Source organism: Physeter macrocephalus, chromosome 20 (assembly GCF_002837175.3).
Source record: "Physeter macrocephalus isolate SW-GA chromosome 20, ASM283717v5, whole genome shotgun sequence".
NCBI classification, from domain to species: Eukaryota; Metazoa; Chordata; class Mammalia; order Artiodactyla; family Physeteridae; genus Physeter; species Physeter macrocephalus.
The window spans coordinates 46,374,320-46,398,239 of record NC_041233.1 but is presented as its reverse complement, the minus strand read 5'-3'; the positions used below and the strand labels follow the sequence as shown (position 1 = coordinate 46,398,239).

The window sequence follows — 23,920 nt, the reverse complement described above, 5'->3', positions numbered from 1 at the left end:
GGCCATGGCTCACGGGCCCAGCCGCTCGGCGGCATGTGGGATCCTCCCGGACCGGGGCACGAACCCGCATCCCCTGCATTGGCAGGCGGACTCTCAACCACTGCACCACCAGGGAAGCCCTGTCATCATACTTTTGAGGCACCCAATCTGCTGGATCATTTGTAGTGATTTTTGTTTTCAGTTTATGACCACAAACAGGTATATTAGTTTGCTATTGCTGCTATAACAAATTAGCACAACTTCGTGGCTTAAAACCACTCAAATTTATTATCTTACAGTTCTGGAGGCTGGAAGTCTGAAATGGGTTTCACCGGGATAAATCAAGGTGTCACGAAGGCTGCAGTCCCTTCTGGGGGCTCTAAGGGAGAATCTGTTTTCCTGCTCTTTCCAGGTTCTCAAGGCTGCTCGTATCCCTTGGAACATGCCCCGCTTCCATCTTCAAAGCTAACAACAGTTGGCCGAGTTCTCATCACGTTGCATCACTCTGACCTTCCCTTCTGCCTTCCTCTTCCACATTTAAGAGCACGTGATTATATTGGGCCCACCTGGATAATCCAGGATACACTCTCTCAAAGTCAGTTTGTTAGTAACCTTAATTCTATCTGCTACCTTAATTCCCCTTTGCCATATGACCCAATAGGTTTTAGGAATTAGAACATAGCCATCTTTGGAGTTCCATTATTCCTTCTACTACCAACAGGCTTCTCTTGTTTAGCTTCTGGCTACCTTTTCATTAGCACTTCCAGAGAAGACTGATTATAAGAAAAAAAAAAGGTAAATGTTGACATTTATTTATAATTGATAAGAGTTTGATGAAGGAGGGGGAAACTCATGGCTAAAATAGACCTGAGATTACATCAGTGGTGATTAAATCAGATAAAATATGTGAAATCTTCTACCCTAGGATTGACCCAGAGCCTTTTGATTAAGTGGAATCTGAAGTTGATACCCCAGGTCCTTTCAAAGCATGGCTACTAGAGTTTGGTTTTTCATCTACTTTTACACGAGTCACTATTTCACAAAATTCTCGTTCCCATCTTTCTCTTCTCCTCATCATCATCCTGAAAATATTTTTTATTTCTCTTCTGGATACATTCAGCATGGAAAGGCTGCCATAGACACTGTGTCTGTTTTATTGTTGTGGACCAAGAGTCTGTCCACTTCCTCTTCTGAGTTGATATTATGCATCCCTGATCTATAACTATTATTTAAATGAAGGGGTTGACAGAGGGAACTGTACAGTGAGCAAGGATTGAAGGAGTTCTAGCTATTTGGGAAGAAAGCAACCTCAATAGTCAAGAAAATGTAAAGGTTCATTTATATATGTTGTATCAGTTATGATCAAGTGTGGTTGTACATAACAGAAACCCCCATAAAGGGAGTTAAACATAGAAGGGTTTTTCTTGCATGTAGAAGAATTCCAAAAGTGGGCAGTTCCAGGTTTGCGTGGTAACTCTGCAAATAAGACTGCAGTTTGTACAAGGCAAGGTGAATGTCTAATTTTTTCTTTTTAATGACCAATTTTCAAAGTATGGTGTTAGTGTGCTGACTACCTACCTTCAATGGTGAATTTTTTTTTCATTTTTTGAATTTTTAAAAGTATCATTATGAACTCAAATTTTCTACGTTCAATGTGTTTCAATCAATTACAGTTATTCTTTTTGGTGCCCAAATTGTCTCATCTCCTGCCAGTTAAAAGCCCCTGTAGGTTAGCTCCAGTCCTTTTGACATGACCCTATTGGTCTTTGAGAACCTTCCTTGCTTTGGGTACAAAAAATATGTCAGGCTCATCTTGTACATTCCTGCCCCAGACCAGGAATCAGCCATTTCTCTAATGTACCCTGGCTCCTTCTAGTGGGAGATGGCATTTGGAGAACACAATCTAGTCTTTACTACTGGGTTGTCATTATTCTTAGGCATCAGTAGACAGAGCTATTAAATATGTGTGTTTTAGAGAAACCAATAAAACCACTAACAATAAGGCTACTGAATATAATTTAAGTTTCTTTAAAGTTCTTTTTGCCCTTAGAATATTTCCTAAAATATTGTGAAAGACTGTGAAAATTATTAATGTGAAATAATTCTTCTTAGAGTAAATATGTCACCACCTTGATACCCAATTAGGTTTTCTTTTGTCTGTGTATGTTTTTAAATTTTAGAGATCATGTATTTTTCTTTCTGACTTAATCTTGTTTTTCAATTATAACATTTACTAGTCACAAATAAAATTTTTAAATGGGGTATGTTTAGAAAACTCTAGTTTCCCTTCCTCATAGCTAATTATTTTATTAGTTTTTGAGTTACCCTTTCATCATTAAAAAAAAATACAAACAAATGCTTACAGATATTCCTATTTGTCTTGTTTTACACACAAAGTATCACACTATAAAAACTGTGCTGCACTGTGCTTTTTTCCACTTTAAAAAAAATACCCTGGAAGGGCTTCCCTGGTGGCGCAGTGGTTGCGCGTCCGCCTGCCGATGCAGGGGAACCGGGTTCGCGCCCCAGTCTGGGAGGATCCCACATGCCGCGGAGCGGCTGGGCCCATGAGCCATGGCCGCTGGGCGCGTCCGGAGCCTGTGCTCCGCAACGGGAGAGGCCACAACAGAGGGAGGCCCGCATACCACAAAAAAAAAAAAAAAAAAAAAAAAAAAAAATACCCTGGGGATTACTCCATACCAGTATGTAGACAGCTTACCCATTTTTTTTTTCATGGCTGCAAAGACCATCATATGTATGTACCACAGTTTATTCAACCAACCCCCTACCGACAGACATTTGTGCTACTTCTTCTCTTTTGCTATTATAATGTTGTAATGAAAATCTTGAATGTATGTCTTTATATTTTGTCAGTATACCTTTGGGATAGATTCCTAGACTGGGACAAAGGGTATTTGCATATATAGTATTGCAGATACTGACAAACTTCCCTCACTGGGTTATTTTGCATTCTCCCGGCAATGTATCGGAATGGCTGTCTCCCTGTAGCCCTGCCAATAAAATGTCAAACTTGCATTTTTGCCATCTGATAGATGAAAAATGATATCAGTGTAATTTTCATGTCTCTTATTTTGAATGAGCTTGACCATCTTTTCATGTTTAAGAGTCATGGAAAATACATTTTAATTTAAATGTATTTGTTGCTTATGCTGGTATCTTCTCACTTGTAAAGTTGGAGAGAACAGGATGGATGTGATTAGGTATGAAACAAGTTTATATTGAGCCAAAGGTAATGCCCGATGTGTTTCTTAGAGTGGAGAAAGTTCTATGAAGCTTTATTTGAAAGATCACATGGAGGAAATTTTATCCATCAGATTTTAACATGAATTCATATAGTTTTCTTAGAGTGTCCTGCCCTCACTAGAGCGCTCATCTTTAGCTGTGCATCAGATTCACATACAGAACTTTTTTGGAAAAGAAAAGAAATAGATGCTTTGGCCCATCCCTGGACATTTGGACCCGGAGACTCTGGAGTCCCTGTCAGCTATGTTTTTTGTTCTTAGTTTTTAGGAGGTGTTTGTTTGTTTAAACTGAGGAGATGATTCTGTGCAGGCAAATGTGCTTGTTCAATAAATATTTATTGGGTGTCTACCAAGTGCCAGGGAATGAATTGGCTGGCAGGCGCAAGGAACAGAGCAGTGATAAAACAGACACAGCCCCTGTCCTCAGAGACCGTAGAAAGATATACCAAAAATATTGAATAGATTCACATGAAGTGTCGCCAGTTCTCTGAAAGGACAGAGGGCTGAGATAGAGAGTAATAGGAAGGAATGCTTTTGGACAGCATGACAGTCTCCCTGAAGAGGTAACATTCAAGCTGATCTGCAGAAGCAAAATGGGCTTTGGGGCCATGCAGACCCAAACTTTTAAGGGCTATTGGAAACATCTGAACAGAATTCACATAAAGTCCTTCACTCAGTGCCGCGTTCATAGTAAATGGCAGCTGCTATGGTGATGGTGCAAATGATTTTCTGCTCAGCCAGATCTTCTTCCTCTAAGGCCCATTTCTGACTAAACTACTCCATTAAACCTTCTTTAGTGAATCCAGCCCACACTGATTCATTTATTCACCAAATGTTTATGGGGCCTCTACTGTTTGTCAGGTACCATCCTCAGCTCTGGGGATACACTGGTAAAGCCCACTTGGCCGTCACAGAACACATGTTACAGGAGGAAATTCAGTTTCGCAATTTTCTTTTCTTTTCCACACACAATAGAATTACAGACTCCTGGAGGGCAGGGCGCTTACCCCTTTTTGAATTCCCCCACACAGTTCCTGACATCAGCTAAGTGCTCTGTAAAGTGCTAGACTCCGTGACCTTTTAGTTGGTCCAGTGTGCACCACCCGCCCAGTAGCCAAGGACTTTGAGACCTGGCAGTTCTATTAGGAGAGAGAAGAGAAAAAGTGTAGAGTCTGACACATTAAGGGCCCCAAAGCTATCTTTATGCCTTGAAAAAATGCCAACATCTCTACCATTCCAGTCTGCTGAAAAGCCTGAAGTTGTAAAGTGCCAAAACTCAGATCCTGTTGGCATGGCCTTTAAAGAAGCGGTTTTCATGAATTTGTTGATTTTGTTGTGGTGGTGGTGGTGAACCAACTTAAGAGAATCTGTTCGCCGATCCTGGAGAAGCTTTTGGATTCCTGCTGTTAACCAAAACCCTCCACCTTTGCCCACTATTCCCCCCCCGCTCCACATATGTGCATATCCACATCTACATACTATGTAGAGTCTATCATTTTCTTTCAAACCTCCTGTTTCCTCCAAGTCAGTGATTCCCAGCATAAAAAACACCTATTATGCCAATAACTTATTGAGTTACAGTTCACTTATTATTAGAGTTTATTATTAGATAAACAATACAGGATGCCCCATTAAATGTGAATTTCAGATAAACAACATATAATTATTTAGTGTAAGTTTGCCCCATGCAATGTTTGGAACATAGTTATACAAAAAAAATCTGTTGCTTTATGAAATTCTAATTTAACTGGGTGTCCTGTATTACTATTTGCCAGATCTGGCAATCCTACTTGTTATAGGTCTTTACCTGTGCTGTCTCTCATAACCCTTTAAAAAATACACAAAGTAAGTATGCTACTTTTACAAATAAAGACACTGATGCTCAGAGAGAGACAGTAATATCCTCAAGATTATAGCTGGTACATGGTAGAATCAGGATTTGAAGCTAGATATGTTCAAATACAAAGGCCCTGTTTTCATATTTCTCAAGAAAACCAGTAACTGTTAACAACTGTTTTGTCCAGAGCTAAATCAAGCTAGAGTTCTATAATGTGAGATTAATGGACATGCCTCTGCAGTTCCCAAAACACAGCTCTTCACCATGCTGGGACTTGGCACCCATCTGCCCCTTCTCGCCATGTGAGTGCTACTCAGCCTTCCTGACTCAGCTCAGAGGTTACCTCGTTGAGGAAGCTTCTCTGATCCTCCCAGGAAGAGCTGATCATTCTATGTGTCTCCTCAGCACTTGTACAGTGCACCGCAATGATCTTCTTAAGGGTCTGTCTCCCTCAGAAGGCCATGAGTTTCCTGAGATGGGCACCATGTCATTTTCCCAGTGCCTAGCATGAAAGTGGAGCCTCAGTAAATTCTCGGTAAATGCCCAAATTTGAAGCCCAAATCCTGGGCATCCGATTTATATAAACTCTGCTAAAACACGTATAAGATTACTGATTGGAAGACAATGGATCTCCTGGCTGTTTTTGAAAAACGTCATCAGAAAATGGATACTAGAAACTAACCTATCTATGTCATGTGAGTCTTTATGGAGGTACTTTTATTTATTCAATAAGCTGTAAATGATTCTATTTGAACTGTTAGAGTTCATCAGCTAAATATATATTCACAGTACAAAATGTGTCTACTAAATTTCCACATTTTAAAAATCTTATGAAATACAGAAATTAGATGTGTCCATTAACCAATTTTTTAAGTACTTCCCTGGCATGAGAAGCCCACGCACCACAGTGAAGACTAGCCCCCACTCGCCGCAGCTAGAGAAAGCCTGAGCACAGCAATGAAGACCCAACACAGCCAAAAAAAATTAAAATAATCAAATTAATTTTATTTTATTTATTTATTTATTTATTATTTTGTGTGTGTGTGTGGTATGCGGGCCTCCCTGTTTGTGGCCTCTCCCGTTGCGGAGCAGAGGCTCCGGACGCGCAGGCTCAGCGGCCATGGCTCACGGGCCCAGCCGCTCCGCGGCATGTGGGAGCTTCCCGGACCGGGGCACGAACCCGCGTCCCCTGCATCGGCAGGCGGACTCTCAACCGCTGCGCCACCAGGGAAGTCCCATTAACCATTTTTCAAGACTTTAATATCTTAGTTTTCTAAGGGTATTTTTGCAACAACAGCAAAAATAAATAAAGCGTTAATGTAATAATAATAATAATAAAGAAACTAACCTAACTAGACATGGACAAGAAAACGGTTACTATTTAACTTGAGAACAACCCTAACGATTACACTTTTTCTAAATGATCCTATTTTGCTGTCGCCTTTGACACAGTTTTAAGTTGTATTGTTGCACAATTACCTTGAATGGAACATCTGAGAATGAATCAGATTTAGTTAACATTCATAAATATCTGCAGTGGCAGGAGGGAGGAGTAAAGCAAAGTTTAGCCTCACCTTTCTAGCTCAGCAAAGTTCAAACCAGTCATTTTAAAAAGCCAATTTTGCGTGAAAAATGAAGTCATTTTATATGCTAAAGATACGTGTGCTTGACATATAAGGACGTTATTCCTTAAAATATTTCCTTGAATATATTCCAGAGATTTTTTTTCAAAGTCATTTAAAAATGAATTATAATTGTGGTGAATACAGGGCTTCTTTATGTCATTCCTCCTTTGTGGACAGACTCGGTGACTTCCAGAGGCACCCAATTAGATTACTGAAAAGAAATACAGTACTCTTGTCCCTTGGCTGACCTGCTCATCATCGTGAACTGATACTCATATTTAGTGCCTACAAGGCACAACTTCATTGAGAACAGAACTACACCCATTCCCTCTGGTTCTGAGTCGTCTGACCACATCCAGGTCCTTTAGCTCTTTTGCCGAAATATTCCAGATAAGAATAACGATGGGTTGATGCCCTTTCCAAAATGATATGTAAATACTATAAAATGTAGCTATTTAAACTAGTCAATAAGTGTTTTAGGAATGATGGACAAATTCAAATTTAGATAATTTCTATTAAGACAAATAATGACTAGACTCAAATGGCAACTCTTCTTTGGCAGAAGCACAAAGATATAAACAATCCACTGAGGAAAATATCTAATTTATTCTTTCATGCTGAGGAAATGACTGATGCAGTTTGGTGTGTCACTTCGTGTATCGGACAAAGCTTTAAGTCACAAGGAAGTCTCTCTAATGGTGGAGTCCCAGACACCAACCATGCAGCGCAGGCAGCATCTTGAGAACGAGAAGCTAACTCTTCCTAGTCTGGGCCAGCGTGAGCACACTGTCGGCTGTCCTCAGTATGTGTGGTGGAGGAGGGAGACACATATGATAGGTAAGAACACTGGCTGCAGAGTCAGACTGCTGGAATTTGTCTCCCAGACCTAGCACGTCCTGACCTTGGACAAGGTACTTCTCTCTGAGCCTCGTTTTTTTCATCTATGAAAGAGAAATGATAACAGTTATCTAGCTCATAGATTCTTATGAGGATCAGTGAGACTTCAGGTGAGTGATTTAGTTCAAGGCCTAGCACTGTAAGCACACAATCTGTTAGTCCTTTCTTGCCTGTCAGAATGACTGAAATCAATGGAACAGTTTGTTGGCACGCAGGTGGACAACGTTTCAGCTTCTGACCACAGCTTCGTCTAGACTGATTTCCATGAATAACGTAAATCATACTTAAAAGGAGCACTTCTTCCTCTCTTCTCCCCTTCCTTCCCCTTGGCCTCCTTCCCACCTTAGGTTCTTAAAGGAAATAAACAAACAAAACACGCAAAAGACAGGCCAGGAAAATGCATGTTATAAGACTTTGGCCTAAACCCCCATGCAGACTAGAGTAAGCTGAGCTGGCCCTTGGGGAGGATCCCTTTCACATGGCTAGAGGCAGGTCTAGGGCCTAAGAGCAAAGGAGCTCCTGCAGCCCTTTCCTCCCAAAGCCCATACCCAAGTTTCTCTGGATCTGACTGCTTTAACAGCATGGAAGAGGGGATTCGGGAAGAACTAGCAAGTGAGCAAAGAAACAACACATTGAAGAGATCATGCGTCCCTCACCTAGCGCTCACCTGGTCCAGGCTTTCTCAGCAGGTTGGAGTAATGAATGGAAACTTAAGTCAGAATTTTTTTTAATGTTTCATTCTATCCGATTAATTCATAGTTCAGTATCTGAGTACAATTTGTACCATTTCAGATCTGTACTCCAGACAAAAATAGAGTAACTTGAAATACTGTGTTTAAAGAAATTCTCATGTTCTATCATTAAATTATTTGCCTAATAGTTGACTATATGATTTGTTTAAGTACTTTACGTGCTAAGAACCAATTATCAGGAACGTTTGAATTATGTATGGTGATATTTCAAGGTGATAGTTTTATTGCAACGAGCATTGTTTTTTGGTCAGCAAGATTTCTGATGTAAAATAACAACTACTGATAAAAATACATGTTCTATATACACTGCAGCCCCAGGACTCCTGGCCTTGATAAGCCCATCAGAGGGAGAGAAAAAGAAGAAAGAGTCAAGAGCAACAACCACACCTGGCTCAGAACTTAACTTGTTCAGTTCATTCAACAATTACTTTGTTGAACCGCTATTACATGCTGGGCACTTGTTCCAGATGCTAAAACCCATCCACCCCATTTTAGAAGTCAATGACAGCCACAAAGAGGATTCAAGCCCTAGACCCCGTGCACCTCAAACCTGCCCTCTTCTTTCTCAGCACTTAACTCCTTCCCTTCATGTTAATGGCTTGCCCTCCACCCTCATGCATCCTGAGGGCGGGGTATGAAAGAGGGGAGGAGAGGAAGCAGAGACAGGTTTAAGCCCCCAGAGCTGGCAAACAACAGAGGATATCAAGAGGGGCGATGTTTTTGGTTGTTTTTCCCAGTTTCACTTTTTTCAGCACTGGGGTCAAAAGCGGTAGTCCTGCTGACCCCAGTAGGTTCTGCTCTCACAAAGCATCTTTAGATTTTAACTCAAGGCACGAAAGCCTCACTACTTCTCCCTCAGTTCCGAGTTACTACGAACCTCACATTTCTGTCGCTGGACTGTCATTTGGCCCCAAATGGAAAATTAGCTAATTAACTTTTGCTCTCAATTGGGGAAAAAGTGGCTTGCACCAGCCAGAAGAGATTCAGGTAGATGGCCTGTACTTGTTTGCTTTGGGAAGTGATTTGCCTGCTTTATATCATAAGCAAGAAGATTTTCATACAGGACTAGCCTAGAGCGATAATAATCCACTCAAGTGTCGTGAGCTGAGGTGAAGCCAAGTTCTAGAGACAAGAAAAAGAAGCTCCACCAGACAACTTCTTTTCCAGGCCAATCCCAACCATCAGTTATGCCAACGCAGATCCCCAAATGGAGCTGGAGGCTCAGTGGAGAGCTCAGCACAGACTTCTCTAAATCATCACAGGACTTGATTTTTTTGAGCTGCTCCTTAAATTTCCTACTCACCTATCCCCACGATCTTTAAAAATTAAATCAACTTATATTAACATGCTTATATTTTAACTTTGGAGGTTTGAAATTGAACTAATTCAACCAACTAGGACACTTTGTGTTTAAAAACAAAGAATAGAATTCAAAGAGGGAAAAAAAAAACTCTCCAGACCTCATGATCTAAGTGTTTTCTTGCTTGTTCTATCACTAACATACTCTCTCTGGAACTCTCTTCATTTTCCAGATGCGAATAAAAAGGTGAGATGTGAAGAAGGTTAAGTGACCCTCCTCAAGTCACATAGCTAGTGAGTTGCAGACGTAATACTAGACCACAAGACTGTACTTCAGTCTAGTGCTTTTGTTTTGTTCTCAAACACAATAGAGCCTTCCTATAGTCCATAGACTGGTGTTGTAAATTACTCTATAAACTAGCTGTTAGCATATCAGAACAGGAGCCTGAATTTCTTTAATTGGCTAAAAAAATGTTATCAGTTTCCTGAAAGTTTCAGGTTTTGTGGCTTTTTAAAAACCATCTCTTTAGTTGGGTTAGTTAGTAAATAAAAAGCAACAGGTAATTTTTTTTTTTTTTTTTTTGCCAGGCCCCACTTCCTTGATGATGTGGTCATTGTAACTATTTTCACGATCTAAGAACCACCCCCTGATCGTTATCTCTTCCAGTTCTGCATCAGGCATGTTGCTTACACTGATGACTGATCCCAGTTTTCTGAGATTATAATAACTATGCAAAAAAGCTTCTTTCTCAATTGTTGCCCTTGGCTCTTTGCCTAAGAATCAGCTCTGGGTAATTCCCTCTTGGTCCAGTGGTTATGACTGGGTTCTTTCACTGCTGGGCCCTGGGTTCAATCCCTGGTCAGGTAACTAAGGGGAACTAAGATCCTGCAAGCCAAGAGGCACAGCCAAAAAAAAAAAAAAGAATCAACTTGTATCACACAGATTCGACTTTTGAAACCTTATCAGAGCTTCTGTTTGGAATTCCAGAAAGCGGTATAAGAAAAACTGGAGAAATCCCCAACTTTCTAGTTAGAAGACTGGACTGGGTGGGTGTGGCATGCTATGGATTTGATTTCTTGATTGTCTGCTGTGTTTACAATGAGGAAAATTGTGAGGTATGGCAGAAACAGCTGCTGAGTCAGAAAGCAGAAAATGTGGATTTCAAGTGTCCTACACTACAAATTAGCTGCCTGAACACAGACACAAATCATAGGTCGTAGGTTACATAAACAACAGAATTTAGAATTGGAATGGACTTTAAGGACCTTGGTCCAATAGCCTTGTTTTACATATGAATCAGCTGAGGTTCAGAGAAGTTCAATAATTGTCCAATATATATGTATTTTCTCTCTATATATAATTGTTCAGTATACATATATATATATATATATATATTTTTTTTTTTTTTGGCTGCACCACACGGCTTCTGGGATTTTAGCTCCCCAACCAGGGATCGAACCAGGGCCCTCAACAGTGAGAATATGGACTCCCAACCCCTGGACTGCCAGGGAATTCCCAGGAAGTAGCTACCAATATTAAAAATATGTATATAACTGGATTTCTGGTCAAAATGACTCAGTAAGTCCACACTTTGACAAAACTCTTCTGCTCAAATAGTAATAAATAAAATACAAAAATCAAAATAAAGAAAAGATATGAGGGGCCTCAAAAAAATACTACATATTCCATGAACCAGAAACAGAAGAGTAACATGAAGCAGTGAGAGGGGCTGATGCTCCTGGCCAGGAAGTGGGCAGACACGGCTGGGCCTCTAACTTCTGAAATTTAATGGGGATTAAATATGTTCCAAATGAGATAGGAAATTAATGATTTACTGGTTTGAAACCAGGGATTTCAAAGGATGAAAAAAACTGCTGTACAGCCACTTCCAGGAGACATGGCCTAATATAAAGCAGTAGGCCTTGGCAGGCCAGGGAACAGGGGGGCAATGACCTCAGGAATCAGGAGGACAATGCTTATGCCTAGGAATGGCTTGGTGATACAGGAGACCCCCAAATATCATTTTGAGACATGGTTTGGGGCTAGGTATCTAGACTGTAGCCACTGCAGAACCATTAAACAGAGGTAAGGACAGAAAGATTGAAAAAAGGAGAAAGAGGAAAAGGAGAAAAAGAATACATAAATAAACAACTTCTTTGGTAAACAAGTGTGCCGAAGACACTTCAAACAAAAAGAAATCTAATGCTAAAAAAGAAAAACAAACAATAAAATCAACAATGAGAACATGAATTCATCCCCGAAAAAATTAATTTTATGTTACAGAGTGACAAAACTCTAAAACACTGCAGAACCATTAAACAGAGGTAAGGACAGAAAGATTGAAAAAAGGAGAAAGAGGAAAAGGAGAAAAAGAATACATAAATAAACAACTTCTTTGGTAAACAAGTGTGCCGAAGACACTTCAAACAAAAAGAAATCTAATGCTAAAAAAGAAAAACAAACAATAAAATCAACAATGAGAACATGAATTCATCCCCGAAAAAATTAATTTTATGTTACAGAGTAACATAAAATAAATGTTTAGAATAGCCAAAGAGATAAACTGAAGATTAACTTTCATTTTAAAAGAACAACAAAGGATAAAACAAAAAGAAATAAAACAGGTGAATATGAAAAAGAACCAGTTAGAAGTATTAGAAATTATTTTTAAGTAGTCATGAAGTTTTTAAAAAGTAGTAATAAAATTAAACAAACAAAAAAAACCTCACCAGATTGGATAAACTCTAGACGAAAACAGTTAAGGAAATTAGAAAGAAGCATTGAGAGACAAAGGTTGAAGAATATATAGAAAAGCTGTGCAGAGACCTGAAGGATCAATTTACAGGTGAACATATTGAAAGGATCCAACATACATCTAACAGGGGTTCCAGAAGAGGAGAATGGAAAAATGGCAGAGAAACATGTTTAAAGAAAGAAAAACTGAGAAGTTTACAGATCTGGAAAAAAAACATGAGTTTTCAGGTCTACCTTCTCATACTAAACAAAGACAATTCCACATTTACATTTCAGAATATCAAGGATAAAGAAAAAGATTTAAAGCTACTAGAGCCTACAAATCCGTACAAGAAAAAAGGCAGGCAATCCAATACAAAACTGGGCAAAAGACTACAACAGGCACTTCACAAAAGAAGTTACGTAATGGTCATTTGAAAATGCTTAATTTCATTAACCATAAAGAAATGCAAATTAAAACCACAATGAGATAACTCAACACACTACAAAAATAGCTAAAATGAAAAAGATGGATAATACCAACTATTGGTAGACTGTCAGCCATATGGCACTTTCACATACCATTTTTGGGAGTATCGATTGGTTCAACTTCTTCAGAAAATTGTTTAGCAGTAACTACCAAAACTGAACATATGCGGACCCTATGGCCGCAACTAGGGAAAGCGTGCATGCAGCAACAAAGACCCAACAAGCCAAAAATAAATAAAGAAGTAAATTTTAAAAAAATGGGCAAATTATTTGACCAGGAACTTTATCAGTGAACATATATGAATGGTGATGATCCTCTAAAAGACTTACAAAGGAGAATCTGAGAAGATGACAGTGATGGCATGATTTTTTAACTTTTCCCATCACCTCCCATCACCTAAAAAGAGAGCAACAAAAGTTAAAAAACAAAAACCCATAGACAGTATCTGCAACACAAGTTGATGAAGCATCCCTAAGAATTTCCCAGACTGAGAGGGTGGAAGACAAACCACCAATTGCTACAAGGCCCGTACCTATAAGCACCATCTTACTGGGAGGAAGCAGAGGGAAGCAGTAGAGTAGCTGATGGAATGAGGGAACTCCCAAGTCACTATAGGTACTCACTGGAAGTTCAGAGGGCTAACTGCTGTTGTGCAAGGAATTACTACCTTAAGCTCTGAGAGACTTGAGCAGAGGGGCCCTATGAACTCTCAAATCTCACCAGCTGAAGCTCCCTTCTGGAACATAACTTTGAGAAATATCTCCTGGGAATAAAAATCCATATTAAACAGGACAGAGACAAAAAGGGTACAGGAAAGAGAAGGCCCAGATGAAAATGGAGGCAGGAACAGAATCAGGAGATCTCTGAAAGAGAAAGGAAGAGCACTTCTGACTGACTCCACCCTCCCCATCCCCTGATACCCCAACCAAGGTTCAGGAAAATAACTTAGTACTAGATATGTAGGAAAATCTCACATATCAGTTCTGAGCCATTTAATACCACCTCCCTAAGTATCCTGTAAACAGAACACTAAGGCTGCAACTCCTTCCCTACAATTTTGTTTAAACCTGCTGGTTAATTCTACTAATTCAGTAGGGGAATATTCCCGCTTGGTTTTTGTTTTGGCTCTTTGGGATAGCATCTCAATTATTTCCCAGTTCCCTAGTGGCCTATGTTTTAGTCATGTCCTGGTCTTCTGACAAGTCATTGTCCCAAGGACCCCACCTCTCTCTCTCTCTATCATAGATATGGTTCACAAGTACATATTTACATATTTACATATTTTACATCAAAATTGGATTTTCTTCCAGAATGAGAATATTTATTGAAAAAGTTTCCAAAAGCACCCACATTGTTAACATTTGGTCAAGAGACAATCAGAACCCCAAGGTTGGTAGAAAAATGAAAAATGCTGAGAGAATCAATAAATCCCAACTTAATCTTTCCTATTAGCTATTTCATAAATAATGTAAAATAAATATTCTAATGAAACATTCTTATTATACTAGGAGTATTATTCAATTTGGAAGGCTATCATTCTAATGAACAATTATTTGTTCTCCCAGTAACACAAACAAAAGTCTGAACATAAACTGCTTGGGTCTAAATAATGGTTTAAAATCTGGGAATATAGTACATGGAAGATGTTGAACTGACACTGGTTTTAGAAATAATAAATTTAAGAATCCTTCTATCGTAAAATGTATTATTCCAATAATGATAAAATAGTTAAAGTTTTAGAAGTTAACTTCCTCCCAAGTTGCAAGGTATGAAGCTCAAACTACAAATCTTTTAACTAGAAGAATATGACATCTTTTTTCTTGCTGTGGAATTTTCTCAAAAAATACTCTCTCTCCCTATCTCTCTCTCCTCTCTCTCTCTCTCTCTCACACACACACACAAACACACACACACACACACACACACACACACACACCCCAATTAAAAAATAGCTTAGGGCTTCCCTGGTGGCGCAGTGGTTGGGAGTCCACCTGCCGATGCAGGGGACGCGGGTTCGTGGCCCAGTCCGGGAAGATCCCACGTGCCACGGAGCTGCTGGGCCCGTGAGCCATGGCCGCTGAGCCTGCGCGTCCAGAGCTTGTGCTCCGCAGCGGGAGGGACCACAACAGTGAGAGGCCCACGTACCACACACACACACACACACAAAATAGCTTAACAGATTGATGTGAAGGTGCTTAAGGGTAGACTGAGCTGATAGGTGAGTGGAAGGAAATGCTTGAGTGAGAGAAAAAGAACAGTTAGGAGAGAATTCAGTGACCTGTGATTTTATGAGAATTAAGTGATTGGGCAAATTAAGGAGAAGAGCTAGATATAGGCAAATTATACTGTAATGCAAATATTTATTTTCAGCTTATATTTGGCAGAACACAGTCCAAATTCCAAGGATCATTAATGAATTATATGAAATACCACCTTAGAGAAATTTATTCCAAAAATTGACACAGATTCTGGTTTGGTTGTACGTAACTCCCAAATATCTAAGGGCATGCATCAATTCTGCAGTTTATAAAAGAAAAGCACTCAAAGATATCATAAAAGTTGATTTTGCCTGAAAAAAACGAAGCTCCTTTTGAGATCAAGATTATATACAAAAAGAGTTTCAAGTGCATGATTATGTGTTGGAGAGCAAAAACTTCAAAATGATAAAATGACTATAAAAAACAGTAAGTACAATGCACTCCACACATCAAGTTGTAGACTAGACAGAAAAATGGCTAATGTCCATAGGCTATTTATTAACTGACCAAAGTCTCAGAACCGAGAGTGATTAAATTTTGGCTTGACTGAATAATTTGGTCACCTATCATGAATGAACTCTTGTTGGCCAAAGATTATTATTCAACGTTCAACTTTTTATATATCCTATCCTAGAAAAGACCTTTTGCTTTTATCATGAGATTCTTCAGTTTCAGGCATTTCCTAAGTGAGAATAATAGCACCAGAGTAATGTCACAACCTCTGTAACATTAGGGAAAATGGACCACACTTACCCTTTGTCCTGAAATATTTTACATACCAATGACTACAATGATAACTATATAGTCCTATTTAACAATAAATTAAACAATTCCTATAAAACTTTAATAGTCTATGAAAAGTTTATGAATCAAATTATTTAATGTTCCAGACATCAAGTAAATTTGTTTTAAGGTCTTTTAAGATAACCCCCTTGAAAGAAAAACTAGGTTCATTCCATTTTAACATGCCCATAGACTGAGTCTAGTGTTTGTACATAAAAAGTACACAACAGGTATTGATGAACTGATGGTGTTAATTTAAGACAAGTGATCAGGATCAAGAAGTCTTGAAAAACAAATACAGCAATTAAAAGAAATCAATTATTCAAGAATGATACGCACAGTATAAGTCCATTTATAGAAAATTTTAAATTCCCACAACAATACTACAAGTTTTCAGAGTCAAGCATGCAATGGAGTGGTAAATACTGAACTTCATGTTGGTGGCTACCTCTAGGCAGGGAGTGAGGGCAAAAGCACCAGGGAGGCATACAAAAGTCCTCAATTCTTCTTATTTGGATCTAAACCGAATGATATAATGTTAATTTTGATAAAACAGTATGATGGGCATGAATGCTCATCATACTGTTCTCTTCTTGTCTGCCTACTTACAAATTAAAAAAAAGAAAAAGATTAATACCAGACCTTTGCAGGAACAATCAGCAGTGTATTGATGCATCAGTAGTATTTATCAGCTAATCATCTATTTTATGAACATCATTCATTTGAAGATCAATGATCTACAGACCAACGATCTACACATCTTCTTTTATACTTTCAATATATAGTTGTTATCACTTTTTATTTAGATTTTTAATAAAATAGATTTCAATTTTTCTTTAAGAAGTGAAAATCTGAGGAAACTTCTATTAGAAAAAAATTCCCTTATATTGCCTGATTTAGTCAAAGCTGCTTGAAATGCTAGCCTGTTACCATCAGTTACTGATTGTGTATCAATATGGAGAGCAGAAAAGACCTGGTAGTAAAGTCACAGGAATTCTGTTTATTATTATAGCAAACATTTTCCTGGCATTTGACAGAGCTCAGAACCATTTCTTTGAAATGGGTTCATATCTGTGAAACTAAGCCCACCAGTAGGATGTCTTTCTTTACAAAAATGAACAAAAAGGAAACTAAACCATCAAAAGATATTTCACATAATAGCAAAATATAAAAATACAAGCAAAAATGACAAAATTTTTAAAAAAATGCTAAGCAATGGATTTAAGAAACTTTGATTCTATTCTTCTGTCTTGTTGCCAATGGTCCTCTTTGTTCTTCCACTGTTACATATGTGAAACAGGCATGATAATAATTAAAGAATGGCCTTGCAAGACTTACTAGGAGGTTAAAAGGAATTATTGAAACAGTGTTCAAATACTTTATGAATACTATTAACAAAGATATTTATTTTATTATGTTTTTGTCTTCCTTCAGTGAAGGTGATCTTTTAAATCAGACTCTGTTTATTAATATTGTTTCGAATTCTCAACTAGAGAGATGTTAGCTTTCTTTCAAAGCGATACTCCCAGTGAATCATAATAGTTCTGATTAAGAAAGATGATACCAGAACTGTGCTACCTGAGGAAAAGAGAAAGAACTGCAGCACAACTGGTAAAGTTCCTAGACTTAGTCCAATCAAGTTATGGATTGTCCAACTGATATAATACTTTGTTACTCCAACTTTCAAGTATCATCCTGACATCATACTCTGAGTGTGAGTTTGTTTGTTTTTTTTTGCGGTACGTGGGCCTCTCACTGTTGTGGCCTCTCCCGTTGCGGAGCACAGGCTCCGGACGCACAGGCTCAGCGGCCATGGCTCACGGGCCCAGCCGCTCCGTGGCATGTGGGATCTTCCTGGACCGGGGCACGAACCCGCGTCCCCTGCATCGGCAGGCGGACTCCCAACCACTGCGCCACCAGGGAAGCCCAGTGTGAGTTTTCTTACATAAATATTTAACTTCTGTAAATGTTTGTAGTGCCAGTTATCTTTTTGAACAGATTATTTTCCCTTAAGAGACCTGCTCCAGTGAAGAATCATTTCTTACACATCCATGTCCAGACTCAAAAAGAAACGTTTTTCTTTGAAAAGACAGAAATACCCAAGTAATGTTAAAGCTTGCTGTAGCCAGGGATTGCCCACCTATTCCAAGCATGGGATCACTCCCTGGAGATTCCTGATGAATTAAAAATGTTTTCCAGTTACTCATAACTCATCAGATGTGTTCACCTTTGGTAGTTCACATTCTTCACTGGTGTGACAACTCTGAAGGATGTCCTTGTAGTGGTTCTTCAGATCTTCATACAAAGAAACAGTTTCTTGTGTGTGAGCCAATGGTAACACCTTTTCATTCAGTAACATCTGCACTTGGAATTCTTCCTTAGGAGTCTTAGCATTTTTACAATGGTAAAGCACAAATATTAGGTTTGAGGCATAGGGTACAATGTGACCACTTCGGAACTTCCGATGCATTTGCTCCCTGTAATTGTAAGCTGTTAGGGGCTCCTTGTCTTTGAAGTAGCCCATGAGAGAAAGCAGTGGAAGAAGGGTCTCTGCATGACCAAACTGAAGGATGACTGGAGAGGAAATTGGTTGAGAACTTAAAAGAGAAGTAGAGAAAAAAATGCATATAAACATATTTTTACATACATAATAATTTAACATAACAGCTTTTAAACATAATAGCTACACTTAGAATTAGCATACAACTTTATCATCTTTTTAAATCTTTATAACAACAATTTACATAACAATATGGCTGAAATTCTGTGTGGCAGAGAACTGAACTTTTTATAATAAAAGTGATGTTCCAAAATTTTGGAACACTGTAGTATTGTAAACCCATCTAAAACAGTGAGCATACACATTATTCTTTAAGTTTAAAGAGAGAGTTGAGTCTTTACTTGTAGATTAAGGAACTTGAAGTTGATATGTATTTCAAAACTGCATTGCCTGTCTGTGAAAGACTGGCCCTTAGTAAATACTGATTACTCCTTGGAGCTCATCTGAATAAATTTCAAATGTTATTTTATCTTTATCTAGGGAATAAGGACAAGCACTATTCAGTAAATTTCTCGTTTAAAACCAAGTCTGAACAGTGAACGGTAATGCATGTTATTCCTCAGTGTTTTGTAAGACCCGACTTGGGCACAAAATGTGGACGAGAGCTACAAAAGGGTAGAGACATAACCTATTCTAGCTCATATACTGTGTCTGTGGTTGGGAATGGACTTTATGCACGGCCAGAAACACAACAGCTTTCAACACCGTGAGCCAGGTCACCTTTATTTTTTCCAAGTTTTCTATGATTTTTTTTCAGGTAAAGGCTTCTTTTAAAAGCAGCAGCAAATGACTGTTTAGCCTTCTCTCAACTTTTATATAAAGAATATGACTATTGTTCTTAAATATAATTCGTAAATCTATTCAAACACAGTTAACCATCTGACTTATTGCCACCACCCATTAGGTTCACATTTTCTGGGAGGACAGCAGCATTTGCAGCAGTTTTGGAACCTTCCTAATTCCTCATATAAAAACAGATGGAGCAAATGGACAGCAGATCCCAAACCCAAGGGAAACATTCACAACATAACTATGTGGAAAAGTATTCTCCATGAATCATCAATAGCCTCAAGACCTGCATATTATCAGTATCAGTGTAGAAGGAAGCAGAGGGAAGCCATAAAGCATGTAAGAGATCTGAAAACTGGAGAATCCCAAACAGTCATCGGGTTCACTGGAAAGTGCTGTGGGCCAATTTGAGATAGCAGCTGAAATTGGGAAGGGTTTAGGTTACTCTAGTGTGTGTGTGTGTGTGTGTGTGTGTGTGTGTAGAATATGTATGTACTGATACTATATATTATATATGTATGTATATATATAATGACAATAGTAATATAGATTGATTTTTTCTATATGCCATAAACATACAACATATCATTACTATTTTTGCTTTAGGTAATGTTACCTTTTAGAGCAATTAAAAATAGAATAAAAATTATGGTAGACAGAATTCTAAAGTGACCTCCAAGAATTCAGCCCCCTGGTGTATATACCCAGTATAATACACACCTCTTAAATTGGGAAAGACCTACATATATCAAGATATCACTTACATGATTATGTCATATTATACAGCAGAAAATATTTTGCAGATGTAAATAAGTTTCCTAATCATTTGAGTTTGAGTTAATCAAAAGGAAGATTATTCTGGGTGGACCTAGTCTAATCTGGGTAGGTTACTGAAAGGGGATGAAGTTTCTGAGAGATCTTCCTGCTGACCTGAGAGCAGCAACAGCCATGCTGTAAACTACATATGGAGGGACCACATAATGAGAATATGAAATTGGCCTCCAACAGCTAAGAGCAGACCCCCGCTGATGAGCAAAAAAACAGGGACTCAAATGCTTCAACTTCAACTTGGTGAGTGCAAGAGAGGACTACCTCTAGGCCTCTGCTGGGGCTGCAGAAATCTAGCCCCTGAGAACTCTCCAAACAACTGCTCCAAGGCTCCACTGAAGGACAGAGGCCACACTAAGGAGAAACTGCTGGGAGTGGGGTCAAGACTGAGCAGGAGAGGGACCGCACAGATAAAGGAAAAAGGAAGCACAGATAAAAGTAGGGGGAGGGGAACAGAGCCAGGAAGCAAGCTACCATATTCCTGAACAGTATACACACACACACACACACACACACACACACACACACACACACACACACACACACACACACCAGAAAAGGGAGCTTTGTAAGGTTAAAAAAGCAACCTGATACAGCCTTCTTCTAAATGTTGAGGAAAACTAAATTTACATTATAACAAGCAACAGAAAAATAAATAAGAGAATAAGGAGCAGAAAAACATCCCTAAAGAAAATAAAACTATACTAGAAAAGTATACTAAAAAAATACAGAGAAACATACTATTTCTCAATTATCCATTATTTTGAGATTAATATTCTCTAAAAGGTGTGAAATTTAAAAACCATTCATCAGCAGGTGACTGTAAGCCTCTTTTCTTAACTGGTATACTTTAATTAGGTCATCTAAAGTACCTAAAACCTTTATTTATTTCCAAGCAGTATCTCCTTAAGTCCAAAGTTCTAAAGCAGTACCATTCAAACCATAGTTATATTTAGTTTGACTGCATAAATATTTTTACATCTTATAATATTTGTCAGTATTTTAAAATTGGGAGATTTCAAATTCTTAAAAATCCAGGTTTGTGGCTCCTCTTAAAAACCTGAAAGATCTGGCAACATGAACTCCCAACAAGGCAATAATCAGCGGAACAGGAATAAGGTTTACCCTCCAGAGATGACATATACCTGTTGCACAGGACATATATCATTTCACATTGTTTAAGATAGGATGGATTCATTCGTTTGTTACTTGCCTCACCCCTTTATATATTTGACTATAAATAAGCCAAAGCCACTGCCATAATGTAAATATAATGGAATTTAATAGTGATAGAAGTTAAAGAAAAACATGTAGTATAAAGATACTGGTTTGTATTTTAAATCTTCTAGCCATGAGGCAGTAAGTACAAAGCCAGGAACAACCCTCAGCTCAATACTCACTATTGCTCTTTGTAAGATTTATTAGGACACGTAAGAGTTCACGAAGGATAGCAGCAATACCCTCACTGTCTCACTGAAAGGCTTAACTGTCAGCAACTCTCTCCTCTTTTCCCCACTGGGGAACTCCAGTAAACTGGGAAAAATATATAAGGCAATATATAATATAAAATATTCTACTTTTAACATGTAATTAACATTAAAATTATTAATGAAACTGTTTTATTCTTTTCTACCAAGTCTTTGAAATGCCGTGAGTACTTTACATTTACAGCAATCTGAATTCAGACCAGTCCCATTTTCAGATGCTGAATAACCGCATGTGGCTGGTGGCTATTGTGTGGGAAAGCGTTTGATAGACAGTGGAGTAAACAGCCTTACCCTACCTACCTGAGTTCAAAAGTCAATCAAATAAAGAGAAAATAGAAAAAAAAAATGTGTGTTGGGGAAGAGAAGAGACCAACAGGGCTATGTACAAATGATGAGTTCAAAGTCCTATTAACTACATCCAAGCTACAGAAGAAATTAAATCTAGGTTACCCAAATTTAAGGTTTAAACCTAGGGTTCCTTAGGTTTATATAAAAAGCAATAAATCCCATTTTCTCTTTTGACTACTTTCAGTCACATATTAAAATCAGCTATTTTTGAGAAGAAAGTTGAGAAAAAATTGTGCTTTAAAAATGCTTAGGGCTTCCCTGGTGGCGCAGTGGTTGCGCGTCCGCCTGCCGATGCAGGGGACATGGGTTCGTGCCCCAGTCCGGGAGGATCCCGCGTGCGGCGGAGCGGCTGGGCCCGTGGGCCGTGGCCGCTGACCCTGCGCGTCCGGAGCCTGTGCTCCGCAGCGGGAGGGGCCACAGCGGTGAGAGGCCCGCGTACCACAGGAAAAAAAAAAAAAAAATTCTTATTGGGGCTTCCCTGGTGGCGCAGTGGTTGGGAGTCCGCCTGCCGATGCAGGGGACACAGGATCGTGCCCCGGTCCAGCAAGATCCCACATGCCGCGGAGCGGCTAGGCCCGTGAGCCATGGCCGCTGAGTCTGCCTGTCTGGAGCCTGTGCTCCGCAATGGGAGAGGCCACAACAGTGAGAGGCCCGCGTACTGAAAAAAAAAAGCTTATTGGGAGTTTTATGGGAAATCAAATAACTTTATATATTAGATTCATATAGGAAGCCAAATCAACAAAAATAAATGATTGTCTTCTGCCATATGATCCACCTAAATTAAAAAAATATTTTAGAATTCCAAGCAATTCTCAATAGGAAGGAAAAATGCAATTTAAAAAATAAATGCCATGAGTATCATCTTCTTACTACAGATCAATCTCCATTACAGAAGGATGTAATATACAAAAACAGTATGTTTAAAGGTCTGGTTAAATGCATCAATACAATAATGATAACTAAGGACAAGGAAAACTACATACTAGAGGGTCAAGACTAATGTAGCCTTCCCCAAAACAATCTAAACAACTAAAAACATCAATTTACTTAGAGATCCAAATGTGCTTGCAGAAAATAGTAAGCAACTTACAATTTTTTCTAGGTTATATATTTCTACAATAATACCAAATACAAAGACGGAGAAATGAGCACAATTTCACTCACGATTATTTTTTGTCTGCCTTTAACCTTTGTGCCTTAAAGTGTCTTGCACAAATAGCAGATGCTGTTGCTACTTCAGAGAAAGAAGTTGGCTGATGTTGCTTGTATTCATACAAAAAAAGCACTGGACAAAAATGGATGTGCCCATTTTTCTGAAACATAAAGAAGAGACTTTTCAAAGATCCATTTGGCCATTTGTTTAGATGTGACAGATACTAGCATTCTCTGCCAAGTGCCAGGTACCATGCTAGTTTCGCTTTTTAGAAGAGGGAGGAAAGATGAGAAAGGGGGAGAAAAAAGGTGGTAAGGTGAAAGAACAAAAACACAGATAAAACATATGCCTGGTTCTTGCAGATGAGAATTTGTCTAAGTGTTAGGGGAACCCAGAGAAAAGAGAGTAAAATCACTCTGTCTGAGGAAGAATTGGATGGACTTTGCTGAGGAGGTGGTGTTTGAGCTGGATCATGAATACATTCCTATTAAGTCTTATAATAGAAATGCTGCCCGTTGTGGCTTTAGTAAAGTGCAGTATCTGGTTTACCCTATGATGTAGATATCATCATCCCGTTTTTACAGATGAAAACGCTGAGGTTAACTTACTTGCGTAAGTTAACTTTGACCCATCAATTAAACTCACTAGAAAAAATACTATGCATTAAATTCATAGGAATAGATAAAAGATTAATCTAAATCCTTTCAAAAAAATATTAATCGTCCTCAGCCTGATTCTTAAGTTCAATTTTTCAAAATTTTTTTTTTTTTAAAGAAGGGCACATCTGAAATTATTTAACTTTTTAGCTTGAACTTGAATACAGGAATACTATAAATCG

The 23,920-nt window shown here is 38.6% G+C and overlaps 1 protein-coding gene across 10 annotated transcripts in view; it reads right to left on the bottom strand.

The window, feature by feature from the left end:
* Nucleotides 1-23,920, bottom strand: part of MINPP1 (multiple inositol-polyphosphate phosphatase 1) — a 114,434-nt gene that overhangs the window by 50,127 nt on the left and 40,387 nt on the right. For 2 of the 10 annotated variants that reach the window (XM_007125530.4, XM_007125531.4), the window contains one exon: nucleotides 15,087-18,514. The exons of 3 other annotated variants lie outside the window; for them this stretch is intronic. In XM_007125530.4, coding sequence (XP_007125592.1) covers nucleotides 18,121-18,514 — 394 coding nt within the window. In that variant the 3' untranslated portion in view covers nucleotides 15,087-18,120. Of the gene's footprint in view, nucleotides 1-7,581; nucleotides 7,646-15,086; nucleotides 18,515-22,617; nucleotides 22,705-23,093; nucleotides 23,243-23,920 lie in introns of those variants that run through there. 5 more of the 10 variants (XR_003677432.2, XR_003677433.2, XM_055080824.1 and 2 more) reach the window with 5 other exon arrangements.